This window comes from Anser brachyrhynchus (genome assembly GCF_964034855.1).
Source record: "Anser brachyrhynchus genome assembly, chromosome: 3".
Lineage (NCBI taxonomy): Eukaryota > Metazoa > Chordata > Aves > Anseriformes > Anatidae > Anser > Anser brachyrhynchus.
The window spans coordinates 58,014,990-58,033,444 of NC_137696.1; the positions used below are offsets into that span (position 1 = coordinate 58,014,990).

The 18,455-nt window shown below is 36.4% G+C and overlaps 1 protein-coding gene across 19 annotated transcripts in view; it reads right to left on the bottom strand.

The window, feature by feature from the left end:
- SYNE1 (spectrin repeat containing nuclear envelope protein 1) overlaps nt 1–18,455 on the bottom strand; it is a gene marked incomplete at its 5' end in the record, with an annotated part of 301,622 nt that overhangs the window by 52,794 nt on the left and 230,373 nt on the right. For all 19 annotated transcript variants that reach the window (XM_080587961.1, XM_080587963.1, XM_080587967.1 and 16 more), the window contains 12 exons: nt 693–839; nt 1,892–2,074; nt 3,259–3,463; nt 5,047–5,180; nt 6,298–6,468; nt 7,202–7,357; nt 10,600–10,755; nt 13,435–13,611; nt 14,697–14,846; nt 15,842–16,024; nt 16,790–16,922; nt 17,954–18,150. In XM_080587961.1, coding sequence (XP_080444087.1) covers nt 693–839; nt 1,892–2,074; nt 3,259–3,463; nt 5,047–5,180; nt 6,298–6,468; nt 7,202–7,357; nt 10,600–10,755; nt 13,435–13,611; nt 14,697–14,846; nt 15,842–16,024; nt 16,790–16,922; nt 17,954–18,150 — 1,992 coding nt within the window. The remainder of the gene's footprint in view (nt 1–692; nt 840–1,891; nt 2,075–3,258; nt 3,464–5,046; nt 5,181–6,297; nt 6,469–7,201; nt 7,358–10,599; nt 10,756–13,434; nt 13,612–14,696; nt 14,847–15,841; nt 16,025–16,789; nt 16,923–17,953; nt 18,151–18,455) is intronic.

Here is an 18,455-nt window from a genome sequence, read left to right on the forward strand (position 1 = left end):
TACTCAATTTTTATATTATTACTATTATTTTTCTTTTGCAGTACAGAAATGTCCAAATCATTAAATTAGGAAAATGTGCTATGCTTGTTAGCATGCACAGTGGAAAAACATGTATAGTTAATCCTGAAAGTAATTGAATATTAAAATGACAAAACCAGCCTAGGTGGCAGAGACCATCAACTTCCTGTCAGGGCCTCCAAAAGAAGAAGAAAGATAAAATGAATAAATAAATAAATATAAAGGCAACACAAAAATAAAGAGAAAAAGAGTTTAAATGTATATTATAGGGTACACAGTATGAATGTTTCAGTACACTTCAGTATATCAATATATCCAAAATGTGTAGATGATTTGGTCCTTAAACTAAATATTAGTGTGGCAGGAACTGCATACATTCAAAAAAAGTTGAGAGAAAAGCAGATAAAGGAAAATTGCTAAGATTTCCACTCCTATTTTGATTTGATATTCATTTTAATCCAAATCCTTTGTTTTTCCTTTTATTCTTTACTCAGGAGCAGAATAACATGGACAAACAATCACTACCTGACTACCATCAAACTTCTAATTTCTCAGTCTTACGCTTCCCATGAGTGACAGTTCTTTAATATGTATAGAGTAGTATTTGTGCATACCCTGTACAAATTAATCAGGCCAATGTAAAAAAATGAACACTTTGTGCATTTATTACTCACTCTGAGTTCCTCCATCCTACTCTGTATTGCTGAGAGATCAGATGAGTGACTAGGATCCTGTCCTTTCAGTATTTCTTCTGCTTCTGTTACCCAGACCTCAAGGACTTGCAGGTTCTTGGCAAAGGTTTGATAGTCCAGGACTCCAGCCTTGAATAAAAAAGAACCCATGATTTAGGAACTTAGCCACATAGCATCCTTCTGGTGGTTATGCTCCTGATTATTCTCATTATAGATTTGCAAACAGAGGTATAGGCTAGGAGTGATTGCAACTGTTGCTTTGTTTACAGACTGTGGATATAGTGTTTATTATTATTATTATTTATTTTTATTATTTTTATCATGGGGCTTTTGCTGTAAAGTCCACACTGGGTGAGAAAATGGGATTTTTCATCATAGCAAAAGGGCAGCACTTCAGCAAAATATTAAAAGACCTCCTCGACTTAAAATACATAGCCTGCTCTAACTTATATAAAATACTTCTCTGTTTAATGTACTCTGTCAATGAAAAGAACCACCAGTTTCTGTTATTGCAATTTCAAATGAAAAAAAAATCTCTCCTTACATTAATGAGCACATTCTTGATGACACTAGATTTCTTGGACAACTCCACTCGTCACCCAAACAGAAGCCACTGCCTTGTTGCTTTCTCATCCATGCACTTCCATGCCCTATGAAACACATTCTGCCACTCCTTTTCTGCCCTTTAGTCCCTAGTGACACACGCAATTAACAAAATGTGCCGTACAAGCTTTGACACAAATAGTAGGTGTCAGTATGGTCACTGACATTATCAGGAACTGTTAAAATCCATGCTACACACTTGTTCAGAATCTTCCCTCCTTTGTTTTACCACTAAAGAACAAGCTGGGAAGAGAGGTTGCCACTAGGGAAGCAGTAGCTGTGGATCTAGTCATTAGCACTATTGCTGTCTGCACAAAGAATGTTGCCCTTGGCATTCCAGATGGAAACATTCCCCCGTGAGGTTTGCACATTCTCTTCCCAGAAAGTGGACCTTCTTACAAGGTCTCTATACTGTACTTGAGCATTTTTTTTGCTCTCATCTTTGGCTTCCAGGGAAGATTGGGAAATGCAGGTGAACAGGTAGCACCATCTTCTTTACCCAGGTATTTTTGGCTAATTGTGTTTTCAAGTACAACAAGATGACTGGATGCAGGAACTGAAAACACTCTCTGCAATACCTGAAGTACTGTTTGCTGCTTGCGGAGAATTTGTTCTAGGGTTGACAGATTCTGGTTCAGAGACAGTTGATCAGACTGTATAGCTGCTGCTGCTGAAGCCTCCACCTGGCTTTTTAGCTCCTCTCCCAGTTCTTGAAGAACAATCAGTGAATCCTGTACTGTCTTTAAATCAACGAGTAGATCCTGTGGCAACACATTGAATAAAGATATGAATAGTTAACCTGACACTCAGTTGATGCCATCCTCCCTGATATACAGGAGAAATGAAATCAATAAGCACCACTACTACATGAAGAATTTATATTTACTACTATATTTCAATGCCAAAATGTCCACTGTCACTTTGCATAAAAAGGAAATGATATGCAGAATAAAACATATCTTGGATTACATAGGTGCAGAGGAACAGAAAGAAGTGAATACTCAGCTGTCATTGAGTAAACTGCAGTTACTGATGAGGCAACACTTGTTGAAAAAAACACTTTTGATTTACTGACATGCTGGTCCTAAGCAGTGGCAACCCTCCCTGTGGATCAGCTGAGGTCTGACTAGATCTCCTTTTTTTTTTTTTCTTCTTTTTTTTCTTCCTGTTATGAATTACCAGGAGGGATTAAAAATTAACTTTTGTAAATTGTGTAACGCAATTATCAGACTGAGCTATCTGAGTTGCCTGTCCAACAGATTATGGCAGCAAATGCTCAGAATGCTCATTAATGTGTTAATTTTTCGCCTTGCAATTGTTTTTCTTACCTTAAGACAATTGCCATTTTAATTTTCTTATCAATGACACATTAACTTGAACTCAAACACACCGAAACACATCACATAACAGGAGACAAAAAATCCTGCTTCTCTGGGACACAGTATCGAAAATAGAGGAGTCTCAAGGTTCCAGAGTCAACATCTTCTTCCATGTGAAGGATAAAGACACCAAAAACACACACATAGTCTTTTTTCATTCAGAAAAAGTGACCAGCCTTGACTTGTGGAAATACAGACAAAGGATCCTGTTTCTTTCTACTATAAGGAGCTCAATGGATTTGGCAGAGATTCTTGCCAAGCAAGAAATATTTTGATAAGCTGGGACTTAAGACTGAATCAAACAATAGAATTTATCCACCTTCTCCAGAGAGATGACTTCAGATAAAAGCAACGTAACACAGCAACAAAGAATAGAGGGATCACATAAGTTCAAGAAAATCATGAGATTTGGGTAGCAGACATGAAGCTCTCTCTCCTGAACGTGAGAGATGCTTCAATAAAAAGAAAGTTTCCAATACACCAAATATGTAGTTTAGTAATGGAGAGCCTGTTGTGATTTTTAGCTCACAGAGCTGTTGTAAAGTGCAAAGCTTAAGTGAACATACATTGCAGTCCTGAATCCAAGTGGTTACTTCATCATCAGCAATATCTTTACTGGTTGCAGTCTTCAACAGTTCATTAATTTGATCTTCCCGTTGACGGACCGTGGAAGAGCACTGCTGGTAACAGTCCTTGTACCTCTGCCACAGCTGAAGGAGACCCTTACTGGAACGCAGCCGCTCTGCAATCTCCTGCAGAAGATTGTTCCACCTGGTGAAGAGATTGGATGAATGATCAAACTTTGGTAGCCCACAGGAACTACACCTGCCCCTCTTCCTCACTGTTGTTTCCATTGTCTCTGCCCCTCTTCCTCAGTGCTGTTTTCCGCAGTCTTCTGTCTTTTAAGAAATTTGATAATAATCAAGATTTGGACATTAGGAGAAAAAAAAGGAATCCAAGAAATATGTTGACAGGATGTTCTGACCTGTCACACCAGGTTTAATCTGTACTGCATCTTGGATGCTGCATATTAATGTTTTAGGTCAAAGCTGGAGTACACTTTTTGAAGTGAACCTCCTGCAATTCCCACTTAGCACACCTTGGTTCACCACACAAAGCAGACATAACTGACCAAGAACTGCCAGTATCAAATTCCATCAAGGGCCTGAAAGGCCCGGAACAGGTGTAAATATGAAACCATTTCTTCTGCTGCAGTTTCCTCCCAAACTCTCACAGAATCTTTAAATTCATAAAGCCCTGTAAAATTAAAATACTTCCAGACTTATTAAAGCTCTAATAGTTTCATTATCCAATTAAATGTCTAATTCCTCTTTGAATTCTTAGCTTTAATGGCACCCAAAAACAGCTGCTTTCTGAAATGTACTGTGTTTATCAAATTGTCTCATTATTTCATTATCAAAGAAAAATCACAGCATTTTCAATTGTTATTATATGATAAAATTATCTCATAAAGTGAAAACCTTGTCAGTCATCACTGAAACTTAAATCATACAGTATCTTATAATAGAATGGCTTAGGTTGTAAGGGGCCTTAAAGTTCATCCAGTTCCAACCCTCCTGCCATGGGCAGGGATACCTTCCACTAGACCAGGTTGCTCAAAGCCCTGTCCAACCTGAACACTTGAACACTTCCAGGGATGGGGCATCCACAGCTTCTCTGGGGAAAAAGTCTTCTCCCCATGTTTCCAGTTTCTAGTACAGGATGAACCAAAATAAGTTTGGCATGATTGTGTTTTCAAAAACAAACAAATAAGCATACAAAAAAACAAACCCCCGAAGCCAAATACAATAGTATTTCCACCACTGCAGTTTTTGATCTTGGATCAATCAAATCTTTCTGTAGCTTCTCTGAATAAACCTTCAGACTTTCTATGGCCTGGATTCAAAGTTGGGGAAGTTGTTTGCCAACCTACTGGCAACAGCTTAGATCTTAGATAGAAAAGCCTGTCATGCTCTTCCCACAGCTAGAAATTGCAAGCTGAATACTGGAGAAACTGAGACATGCACAGCAATGCAATTTTCAGACAGCATTCTTGCATTTTAAGTGCAGTATTATTTCCCAGGACAAGAATTATCATGGTTGCAAATTTGCCTGCAGCCATGCATGGAGCAAAGCTGCTGACACTAGTAATCCAAATCTCTTGCTAGAGAAAACGTTTATTTTATTATTACTAGTAAAATGACACACTTCTGCTCCAGGAAAAGGAATAAAATGAATAAATAAATTTAAAAATACATAAAATATAATAAAAATAAAAATGATGGAAAACTGAGTCCACAGTTAAATGCAAATCTACCACTGAAAGTACAGTTCAACATAAACAAACTTTCTACCTCATATTCACTTCCTTCAAAGTGGTGGTAAGTGTTTCAGTCACTGGTGGGTGACATTGTTTTAACAATTGATTGGTCACGGTGCCCAATTTCTGTAAACTATTTTCTTGCTTTTCTAGTTCATCCTGTAGGCTCTGAAATAGAAGAAAAAATAATGATACACAAACTATTACAACTGTATGATGTAGAAACATTTCAAAATGGTATGTATCAATTGCAATATATGGGTTATGAAAGCAAAACTAGATTTCATGTGTATTGAATCTAACTAGGAAGTTTTTTAATGTAAAGACTATGGCTAGATACATTTGATTCAATATCTAGGTGTAGCAAAAAGTATTTTTTTTACCCAATATTTTCTAAAAATGTAAAAATTTTGTAAAAGAAATTACCCTAAGCAAATATTTTTGCACTGACAGAATAAGTGCAAGGAACTCCCTCAGAAATAAAACATTAACTGGTGTAAGATATTAAATTAAATTATGTTTTCCTGTTCAGAATTAGATGAAAAAGTAAGAGCATAAAAAAAGCTTTATTCTAAAAAGAAGGTTCTTACTTTTTCACTTAACAGACTGAAGTATTGCTATCAGGGAAAATGTTCCTTTTTTAAAAAAAAAAAACCTATATTATTACAGTTTGAACGGTTCAGCAAATCTCAACCTGATTAATCAATATACACAAAATAAGTAAAAAAGGGCTTTAAAACAAAACAAAACAAAACAAAAACCCACAACTTATCGTTCTACTGACTCCTCATGTCTGATATGTAGAAAATGAAAACATCAAAGAGTGGCTGTGAAGTGTATTAATAGATGTTCTTTAAATCTTGATTTGGAAAGTGAGGATTATGCTTAAGGCATTCGGCTGTATACGTCTGGACTTCCAATCAGAGAGAACATTTAATTTTAAGCAAAATGCTTTTTCTATGTAAACTAGATCCACAGATATAATTTTATAAAAGATGTCTCAGTGTTTGGAACATTCACAGGTCAAAATGTAAGCAACAACATAAAAAATCTACAAAGGAAACAATTTTATCATTTTATTTAGTTAGTTAGTTAGTTAAATGAAAAATGTAATGGTTACTTGATAAAGTGCCCTCTCAATGTCATAAGATTTTAATGCACCAATACGTCTGTAATTTCATTCATTATCAGCTAAAATGTACATTTATTGCATCCATGCAACAAGGACAACATTTATCCTTAAATCCATCCTTAGTGTGGCAAGAGGCATGGTATTCCTTTTCACCTGAAGGTTATGAACTTGGACTTTCACAGCTTCCAAAGAACCAGTAAGGAGATAAAAACGGGACAAAGAATATCTGGCTTCCATCAGGTAACTATTCAGTTCTTCATAAGCCACTTTGTAAATGCTCCACTGATCAAGAACAGACTGCAACAATATCTTTAGTTGGCTAACCTAGGAGGAGGGAAGGAGAAGAAAAAAAAAAAAGGTAAATGAAAAACATTCAAGGGGTTTGCTTTTGTTTATATTATTTCCTTCCTTTTGATCTCAGATTCTACTTGTTCTTCATGCAGAACTTTAAACTTGTTGGAGAAAGAAGAGAACATTTTGCCCTACCATCAGCTAGGCTTACACTGGGTACAGCAGAAAGTTCTGTTTGATTCTATAAAGCCACAGAAGACCAGTATGGTAGGGACTGAAAAGATATTGAGTACATTCTACCTTGCTTCGAAGAAGGTTCAAAAGAAATTTCTTGAGTCCTTAAGACAGGCAATCAGCCTCTCAAAGTCAAGAGAGGCTAGTTCTAACACACTGCATTCTTCCTGAAAACATGGACTAATGTTACCAAGGTTCAGACGATGACAATTGAAACTGATCTCTTCCTCAGTCTGAGTGACCCATGTGCTTAAAAAGGTAGTTACTTATGGATCATTTGGTACTTTTCTACTATGTATCAGCATATAAAAAGCTTAAATTTTAAGAATGTAAAACAGATTCTGTGATTCTGTGATCCTTGAAATAGTAAATATTATGTACACACAAGCTTGAAGATGGATGAAAACAGAGACATAATTCAGAATCTCTTCCCATACAATACAGAAGAAATCCACTAGATGCAAACTGCTAATTCTTCTCCTACATGTTCTAATTCCTGGAACTATGGTTTGCTCTTTGATAATTGTTTTACCATGTGATCCAAGTTGGCCCAGGCATGGTTGATTTCTTTGAGTGTATTCGTAACAGTAGAAGAGACTTCTTCCTTCTTGTTCTGTATCAAAGACAGGCCACTTTGTTCTATGTTTTCTACTTCTCTTTCTTTTGTTCTTATTGATTCTTCTAATTCCTTAAAATAAAAACAAGACACCTGAATATTTTTGTTTGTTTACTTTAATGGATAATGACTTGAGACAGAAAAGATACCCATAAGCTCCCCAGTTTGTACAATGTTAAAAATAGGAAAGGCAAACTTGTGCACTTTGTCTTTTTTTTCTCAAGAGAATTATAACTCATCAACAATTTTCTTGAATATTTTATCTTCCCTTTAAATCACAGTTGCATATCTTTAATTTAAATAGAAGTATGTCATCTGCATTAAAATTCCATTGTAACCAGCTGCTCTCATGGAAGAGTACAAAATTAATTAAAAATAGGCTAGCAGTTTGAATACAAGGGAAAATTGTTGTGTTGTCTTAGTTTGTCCTAGAACACAGAGGGCTTTTTAATTAGCTCAAAGTTGGCTCAAGCCCCTGGAAAAACTGAATTTTGCCACCCAAAGAAAAGGACAAAATGATTTCCTAGGGAAAGATGTCAATTTGCTGTGCCTCCCCACACAAAGTGGAATCTTTATTCTTTTGCCAGGTCCCAGCAAAGCCCTTTGCCTGAGGACATCAAGTCTTCCCCTTTTCTAGATGAGAAGCTCATTGGACTCCAGACAATGACAACAAGCAACAGACTGTAGGAATTTTCCTTATTGCCTCCACAAGGCTATACGCTGTTGGGAAGTATTATTATGATCTAGTGGGTGGCATTCCTGCCCATGGCAGGGTGGTCGGAAGTAGACGACCTTTAAGATCCCTTCCAACTTGAGCCATTCAATGATTAATGAGCTCTATAACATTTTGCTCTACTCAGCATTCTCCCACACTAACCCAAGAAAATAGAAAGAAAATGAAAGATTGGCTTGAAAAGAGGTGAAGAAAATGGGGTTGAGTATTTAGGCACAGAGGTTATAACAGCTTGAGAATGGCTTGTTTTGCTGCTTGAAGCAAGTGCTTACTGTATTGTGAAGAAAACCCTAGAGTGGTCATGGAAATGAAGATTCAAAGTTCTCCAATGCCAAAGTTCTTTCAATTTGTCCATATTCTGCAGGCTATTCCTTACTGAGAGAGATGAATCATCCGAGAAAGAAAACAACAAAATTCTGGGCAAACTAAAAACACCTATCTTTCAATAAAATACTCTCCCTATGAACCAAAACAATAACAACAACAATAACAAAAAGAGCTTAACCATTGCTATAAGAGACTTGACATTATTGATAGCAGGAAGAGTATTTGGAACCAAATTCTGCCCAACACTTGCTATTAACAAAATTCATCCCTTCTCACAAACAACACAGTTTTGTTTATATACATTGTAAATCATATATGTGAGAGCATTTTTGCTGCACTGTTTATTTTTTCCCTTCTGCATTATTTCAACATTTTATTTATAACTTTTTAATTTTTATTTTTATTTTTTAACATCTGACACTGAAGCAAATACTTCTAAGTTGCAAATATCAACTTTGACTTTCTGACAAGGGGATTTTAACACTAAGAATAATTTAAGTTTGAAGAAGGTTGCTCCAAAATTCAGAATGCAAAATGGGAAGAAGCTTCAAACACCAATAATAACAAATATTTCTGGCTCTCTGTTTCTTTTTCATCATGTGAACTTCAAGACAAAATTAAAGATGCATTAATCTTTCTGATCTGTGATTAAAAAAAAATGTTGCCTTCAGTTATTAATATGACACTAGGTAGCAACTAACATTGGTTAATAAATAAGCTGCAGCTTTTGTACTAGTTGAACCGGATACTTGGGAGTGTCTGATATGGTTATTTCTTAAACAATTTGTTTCTGTGCCGATCAAAGTCTTGCCATTTGTAACTGACTCCCCAAGCATATTTGCTAACTTCCCTGACCAAAAGAAACCAAAAAGGTGATAAATCAGATTCAGCTTTGAACTCTAGCCAAGCACAGCTTGCCAATTATGTCAGTCTATGCTAAATTACACTTGGTGTGGACTTATTGTGCTGAAATCATAAAGACACTTTAACTGAAACTAGGCATTGCATACAGTTTGAAAACCTGGATTAAGAAAAAGAAGAAAAAAGGCTTCTAACATATCTGACCTAACCACTTATTTGCCATTACAGAATGAAATACGGGTTTAATGCACTGGTGAATTTACACTAAATTCTATTATGCACTTCATTTTACATTTTAGATTTCCATTTGTGAAGACTTAAAAGCTGGATCATACTTATCCTGTTCATTAAATGCATGGGTGAAAGACAGCAACACCAAGATAAACATGCTTCCCTACTCCTTTTCTAAGGGTAAAAGAATACTAAGAAATTGGACATGCAGTTGTCCTAAGTTTAAGTACACATTTGATCTGTTGTGAAATTTATTATTTGGTCTCTGGTAGAACAAAACAATTTTGAGCAAAAATATTCTGATGCCTGATAGCATTCAGAAAATTAGAAATTCAGAAAAACTTTTTTCCTACACATGTATAAGCTTGAACCCTAGTCTGATAGCTCCAGAAGCAAGCTTCCAACTACTTAAATGTGCACTATTCCTAGTCAGATGCTCAGTGTCAGCTGTAACTCCCTATTCACTGCTGTGTAGTCTTTGTATAATTTTTGCATGAAGTTATGACCTGCTGTGCATTATGTATAACTGAGCTTTGCCTCATTCAGTCTTTGCGCATTCTAATCAAGATTATTCTTCATTCTTTTGAAGGTGAAAAGAGGCCAGCACTGTTGGCTTTTCTGGATAGTTGAATATTTGAACAAATATGATTCCTAGCACTTTTTGAAAAGAGAAATAAACCCTCCTTGCATTCTAGCATCTTTCTTTTAGTAGTCCTGAGGAAATGAGAATGTCAGGGGAAAAAGAATGGAAGAAAAGTCGGGGCAGAGAAAAGGTAGTGATGAGTTTAAAAAAAACACACAACATATTTCTGAATAGTCAAGCATGGTGTTCATGACATCACGTTCCAAATGACTAGCCAAACAGGAATGGGAACATATTCCTTTGATGGCCTTAGTCCAGTAAGCCTGGAATAGCTGGAAATGTCCTTGCCTTTATACTGAATGCAAAAAGAATAATGACTTTGCTTTTAAACCTTGTGGGGTATTACCATTCCTTCTTCCTTTCTTTAGTGCTTGCACATTAGGAATAAAATCTCTTTCTCACTGAAGTACAGAGAAGCTTGGTCACTGAATTCCCTGATATACAGATATCACATGACTTTATTTGGTTTTGTTTCTAACTGCTGGAAAGAGAATATTGCTATTTAGAAAGAGACATTACCTGACAATCTTTCAAAGCGTTCTGTACTGAAGCCTGGTCTCCAATTCTCTGTTGCTTTTTCAGCTTCTTCTCTTGGGTTTCAAACCAAGATTTTAGGCACTGCACATTATTTTCATATTCTGTCCAAGATTCCTGCAGACTTTCCAACAGCTGGATCTGCAAAGAAATATGAGTGTATACTTCCTCATACAATTACCTCTAACGTTGTATCAAATAAATCAGTGAAAAACAATGCTGACCAGTGCCTTTCTCAGAATTCAGTAATGTTTTCTGAATTTAAAGACAGTATATGTATTCAAATTGAAATATGCCTGTTATTTGTAAAGGAGTACATAAAAAAAATCTGTTTAATTGAGGAATTATTCTGTATAGATAAATTGTTCAAATATTATGACACATTGAAAAGAGCTAACACTTTAGCAGGAAATTTTTATGACATGGCATTATTTTCAGACATAAAAGACCTCAAGACTTCCCAAATAAAATTAAGCATCTAAACATGCATTTTATATTTCTTGCTTATTATTCTGATAAAGCAGATGAATATTTATATTAACTCCTTTGTCAACTGACAGCTTTGAAATCACTTAGATTTTTCTGAAATAGGTGTTCAATGGAGAATGAGATAGTTTTTTCTTTGAAAGGAAATATATAAGAGCTAAAAAAACAAAGCAGAATTTGAAAATGGCAGTGTTGACATAAGAGGCATTCACAGTACTTAAGACAAGCTTCACTCTAGGGAATGAGTCAACATAATTAGGTGTAATCTTAATTAGAACTGTTTAAGGATGTGATGGTCAATAGCAGCCTTGACCACAATGACAAGACAGCTGTGAGCAAAGTGAGGAAAGCAAATATCAGATTAAAGATCCTTAGGAGTTTGGGATAGCAGACTTTGGTTTGTTCAAGTAAGCATGATCCCATGGGAGGCTGTACTGAAGGGCAAGGGAGAAGCTGGATGTTCTTCAAGGACAACTTCCTCAAGTCACAAAAATGACCCAACCCAAGCTACAAGGAAACAGGGTGGCATAGTTTAGAAGTTTGGGTTGAACTGAGAAATTCTTACTGAGCTAAAAAGGAAAAAGAAGTATGCATGGAAAGTGGCTTACAAAGAATGGACATAAAAGCATTGCCTGGCTGTGTGGGGCTAGTGTTAGGAAAGCAAAATTTTGACTGGAGCTAACTAGTGAGGGACAGAACCCTTCTTGCTAATCTTTGCAAGTACTTCAGCAACTAATGGGAAACCACAGAACAATCTGAGGCACACTGTGTCTTCTGTGCTCTGATCCTACTGCCAACGTCTCATGCCTCCTAGGTCTTTCGGCAGACTCTGTACTAGCCATGGTAGAGGAGAAAAGAATTAGGAGCTACTTAAGTAAGCTGGACATGTAAAAGTCCACAGAACAAGACAGGCTGCATCCAAGGGTGCCAATGTCATTGCAAGGTAGCTGTCACTTTTAAAGGGCAGTTGGAGGAGGTTTCTGGTGACTGGAAAAAGGTTATATTGCAAATCCTGTCAGAAATGTGGAAATGTCCACATGAATGAAGAATAAGGAGGAGCAATAAGTACAGCCTTACTAAGGGTAAACTGTGCCTCAACTAACTGACTAACTGCTATGATGATATGATGGACAAATGGAGAGCAGTGGATGCTGTTTGATTTGGCTTTAGCAATGTTTTTGATATGGATGCTATAGCAACCTTATAGAAAAACTGAGGACAGATAGGTTGGATGGAGGTATAAAAGTGAATGAACACTTCTGGAGTCATCAGCCTTAAAGGTCAATGATAAACATTTCGAGGTCCATCTGGCAGTCACTTACAAGATGCATCATCATGACCAGTTCTAGGGTTGATATTGTTTTATATGTTAGATGTTGATGTTGTTTTATATGTTACTTCTTCTAACTTATAAAACATATAAACATATGTTCATGTTTTATAAGTTAGAAGAAGTGTTTGATATGCTGGAGAGTAGGGTTGCCATTCACAGAAACGTAAATAAGGTGGAGGAATGGCCTTGGGAATCCTCATGAAAATCAGCGAAGACAAACGTAAAGTCCTGCATCTGGGATAAAGCAACATGCAACAATGCAGGCTGGCAGTAGGCTAGCAGCAAGCTGGATAGAACGCAACTTTGCTGAAAAGGGCATAGGGGCTATGATGGGCAATAACCTGAACGCAATCAATAGATCAGCAGTGTGGACCTGTACTGATGAAGGCCAACTACATCCTCAGCTAGATTATTGAGAGTGTGCCTAGCAAGTAAAAACAAGAGATTATTCCCCTCTCTTGACTGTTGTGATCCATTTTGGGTCCTCTTTATTGACAAACTGGTGAACAGGCACTAAGGTAGTTAGGGAGCTGAAGCACATGACATATTAGGAGAGGTTTTCTTCATTCAGCCTGGGGAAAAGAAGGTTAAGAAAGCATCTCTTTGTGCTCCTCCACTCCTTATGTGGGTGCTCCTTTAGAGAAGATGGAGGCAAAATCTATTTGAAGTTGCACAGTGAAAAGAGAAGAGACAACAATCACAAGCTGCAACAATAGAAATTCTGATTGGGCATAAGGAAAAAACCTGTTCCTCACAGGGATAGGGGACAGTGGTTAAATACAAGAACAGGCTGCTCTGAGAGGCTGTAGAATCTCCATCCTTGTAAATTTTCAAAACTCATCTAAGCAAGTCCCTGTGCAATCTCATCTAATGGTAAAGTGAGCTCTGTTTGAGCAGAAGGTTGGACTAGATGACCTGCAGAGACTTCTAGCCATTACTATCTGACATTTGCATATGTTTTGACAGTTTACTTCAGAGCAGCTGTAGGTTTTCCTCTTTACCTTTTCCGTTACCAGGCCTTGCAGGATCTGCCAACGTCTATTCATTGCTCCGAGCTGTTCTGCAAAATCAGTTTTGTCGCTACGTTTACTTTCAACATCCTGGCTGCTAATCTGTAGCACAGATTGGTTCACAAAATCTACCGTCAACTGTTTGCAATTTAAGTCTATCTTGAAACCCTAGTGAGAAAGAAGGGAATAAAAAAAAAAAAAAAAGAAAAGTATCATCATTTCTTAACTTCGCCCAGAACAGAGGAGGAAAATGTTCACAGATTACAACTCTACCACAATTTTGCTGAAGTTTTTCTAGCATTTGAACAACAATTAAAAACATTGCTATTTGTTTTCTAAATATTGAGAATGAAGACGTCAATACATTGTCTTTGGAATACAGAATCTGTTTTCTCTGAAGAAAAGCAAATGATTAAAATGCAACAGTAAACATATTGGTCTCAAGGATATGATTTAAGAAAAACTGTCTGTTTAAAAATTTTATTCACTTTATTTAGTATAAAGCTTTTTTACTACACCAAGAGGTAATACAGAAGATATTCTTACAAACAGAGAAGAAGAATAACCAAGAAATGATTTTTCCAGGAAACTAGTGAAGACTAAAGGTGAAGTATCTGCCTTTCATGTAACATGTACAAATATCTGGAATGTATCATAATGAATATTCTTCAGAAGAATAAATCTAATCTAACACTGAAAATAGAGTCTTCGGGTGCATATCTACTACATGAGTACTACCAATCTGGTTAAAGAACTGAGATTGTAGTTTATCTATTCTCCTCAATAGTTATCTCAAGTTACAGCACCTTTCATTTTCACTTCAGATACTGATTAAAATTATCTTGATCTGTAAAGCACTGAACACCTTTCATTCAAGAACAGGCTATGCTTTGAGGAGAGGGTGATACCATGCAAAAAATTCATGAAAGAACATATACAAAATGCTTTGTGGTTTTGGATGAAAGTTAGATCTAATAACATTTCATCATGTGAACATTGCTTTGGATTAACTGGAAATTAAGGTAAGTATATCAAAAATTACTTTCCTGCAATAAATAAACAGCAGAGTAAAAGTATTTTTTGCTTCTTTTTCACTGTATCAAATATTACCCAGTTGTATCTAGTGTACAACTCTAACCACTCCACAATGTAAATACTTTTTTTATCTACTTAAGTCAATTATACTTTACATATGTATATATATTTAGTGGAGATAATCTGAAAAGAAAATCCATAACATTTCCATAATATACCTTGTACTTTTGAACATAATCCTGAATGGCCTTCTGTCCTACTACATTTTTTATATTCTCTTCATCTTGCTGAATAACATTTTCCATCAGGGAAATCCAGCTCATAACTTCAGTGATAGCATGGCGAGAAGGAATTCTGTCCATCTGTAGCTGTAGAGATAACAGACTTAAATGTTGTGAAGAAAATGGATAAGAATTCCCTGCTTTGCATTACCATAATATACGTTCCTTTACCTGCTCTTATTATCATGTTATTCTACATCCCTAAAATATTACTGAAGTTTATAAGATAAAAGTTTATAAGTAAAAAAAAGTTTTAAGATAAAAGTCTATAAGTAAAAGAAATGATAGCTTTTAATATGAAATACATTGTATAACTTCATACATCTTAATAAGAAAACATTCTATTAAAGGTTTCTTATTTCCATTCCTCATTGTACAAAGAAACTGAACAAACCCAAAGATTCCATTTTGGCTTCCAAAAGGCTCTGCATTTTCATTCCATAATTCTGTACTGGGTTTATGTAGCTCAACTTTAAGCTACACTTTTTCTGTCCTTGTAAATGGCTACTGAGTAGGCCAATGGAAAATAATTTTGGAGGTGATTTCTAAATGGGCTTATTTTGAAAACTACCTGATTTTTTCTTAAAAGACTCTTAATTTTTTCTTAAAAAACTTTTTTCTTAAAAAACATTTGATACACTAGCGTTTGCTTAAATACAGTTACTTGGAAATGTACTCTAAGACTTTTGTTTAGATAGATATACATATTTTGCATTACGAGATGGTTTAGAGAACTACTGAATGACATTATATTTTGGCAAATATAATAAGTTCGGTAAACATCTTATACTCTTCATCTATGGCAGCTATGCTTTTTTTTTTTCTTTTAATCTTATCTACTTTTCTTTAAAATGTAGCCAGTGTAACTCGGAAAGTTTGAAAGTAGCACCTATTGGTGCTAGACACTATGAGTAGACGAGATTTAGACAAGAGTGTAAGCTTTCCCACACTAAAGTGAAAGTAATGTTCCTATCTTGTCTCATATGGATAGGCAGGAAGGGAGCAACCATGTCTCAGAGAAAGTGCCAACTGTATGGTTTGATTTTTTTGGAATATCAAAAGCCATCACTGTGCTTCCTTACCTGGTGCAATTTCTCTTGTACTGCTGGGATTTGTGTGAGCAGCTCTGTCCACTGACTGTCAATCTGGGACAATCCTGCACGCAATGCTGCCGTATCGACCTTCTTCAGTCTGAGGAGCTGGTTCCCAGTACTGAGGACAGAAGATTTCTGTGATGATTTAGCATCCACTTCTTTTGAAAACTCCTGTAAACAGAATCATTTTTGTGGAGATAAGCAACTACACATTTACTGTACTTAAATCTTTACCTCAGAAAGCTAAGAATACCCTCATTTCTCTTCAAAAAAATAGAATCACAGAATCACAGAATTGTCTAGGTTGGAAGAGACCTCCCAGATCATCTAGTCCAACCTCTGACCTAACACTAACAAGTCCTCCACTAAACCATATCACTAAGCTCTAAATCTAAACGTCTTTTAAAGACCTTCGGGGATGGTGACTGAACCACTTCCCTGGGCAGCCCATTCCAATGCCTAACAACCCTTTCAGTAAAGAAGTTCTTCCTAATATCCAAACTAAACCTCCCCTGGCGCAACTTTAGCCCATTCCCCCTCGTCCTGTCACCAGGCACGTGGGAGAATAGATCAACCCCGACCTCGCTCGCTACAGCCTCCTTTAAGGTACCTATAGAGAGCGATAAGGTTGCCCCTGAGCCTCCTCCAGGCTGAACAATCCCAGCTCCCTCAGCCGCTCCTCACAAGATTTGTTCTCCAAATACACGTTTTCTGTTAGTGTTTACCAGCTATACTTCAAATCAAGTGAAAATGGAAACTGCTTTTAGTCATAAAAATAATACAGTTCTGAATGTGCAAACACACCAGCTCATCTACAGAAGTAATTTTTTTTTGCATGCTCAACTTAATGATGAGAGAAAGTATAACCATTTCATTGCTACATTGTTTATTTGTAATTTGAGAAAAAAAGATGTCCTAGACCCATGAATGACTTACTAGAAAGGAATTCAGGTGGTCTCGGACAGTTTCAAGTTCCTGAGGAACTGTCAGAGACTGTTGGCTCCAGAACTCAAGTCGCTCCTTTGCGGATTGTAACCAATGTGTCAGTTCAATAGATTCACTCTGATACCTGTAAAAATATTTACAGAAAACTAAAACAGTCATCGTCACTTCTAGCATCCAGTGGAGTAGTCTCTCTTCTATGTGTTAGAGAAAGATATGATATGGCAGATTTTAAAGAAATATATTTTTTTTCCTTTATCAACTTTCAGAAAAGCATGATTTAATTTTTAAGAAAGGTATGGTGTCAGGCTGCTCTTATTTTAGCTATCACATCCACAATTCCTAACAGTGACTTCTTTTTGACTTTTAGAAAAAACTATCTCCTAGCAGACTGGTAACTAGGTTACCAACCTTTTCGGGGAAGCTCTAATAGCACCATTCCACACCACACAAACACAAACAATCACATTTTTTTGTTTTCCATTAGAAGTCTCAATCTTCTAAAAACTTTAGCACGAGTCATCTTATATCAGAAATGTAATGCTTTTGTCAGAAGCTCTCTCTTCATATCATTCCATATGCTAAGCAACTAATCAAATGTCAGAATGAGAGTGCTTCCATATAAACTTTATATAAAAATCCTTTTATGTGTCTCTCTTGAAAGGCTAGTGAGCTAACAAGCCAGGAACATTATGAATAATTGAGAAAGTTTCTATATCACTTAGAGAATTCATTTCAAAAGAGGCATATGAACATTGCTAAAAGCTCCCTTCCCTATATGCAATGGCACAGAAACACAAGTACCCAGCAGTGGCAATATCTCTACCAGAACATCGTAAGTATACTCACGCTGTCTAGCAAAGCACACACCCCTTTTCATCACTATATATGCAGAAGAGACTTATAATTTTGTTATCTTATCAAGATATCTTTCTGACTTCTCACCAACTTTTATTTGGCGCATGCTTTATTGTAAATGGGAGAGTATGAGAGCACTTGCATGGAACAAAAGTAGGATATGGTAGACTAGTTAAACCATCACATGCATTTTATAGAACTTTCCTTTAAGTATGGAATTTAATAGTTCTGGGTTCAGAATGCCTTTGACTTCAACAGTGCAATTGGAGAAGATTACAACATTCACTATATCAGCATCACCTTGTCCAGTGCTTCAGTATTGTCTCCAGCCTGTGAAGCTCCTTGTTAACCTTGCTGGTGTTACTTAGCCAGTGGTCTCCTAGTTGGTTCAGCTGACTTTCGAGGTCTGAGCAGCTAACAGAAAAAAGGAGCCTTTTCCCATCATCTAGCACCTGGTCTAATTTAGGTTGGTATTCAGTCAGATTAGATCTCAGATGCTGGAATGACAGAAGAGAGACAGTTAGATAGGTCTGCAGGTCTCTACTACCATGCTTTTTCAATAGTCCGTTTTGTAGCATATCCGATGTCATTACTGCAAATCACATTTTTTCCCTCTGTAATAGTTCTAGAATGCCTGAGATTCAACATGCAGGTAATCTGCTCAAAATCTGAATGTGCTGTAACAAGTCCCCTCACTTTAGTATGTCTATTAGCATCTCCCTCTGATGAATTTCTCCTTGGTGTTGATGTTTTACAATAGAAAAGAACAAATTCAAAGGAATCTTAGAGGGGCAATGTCACT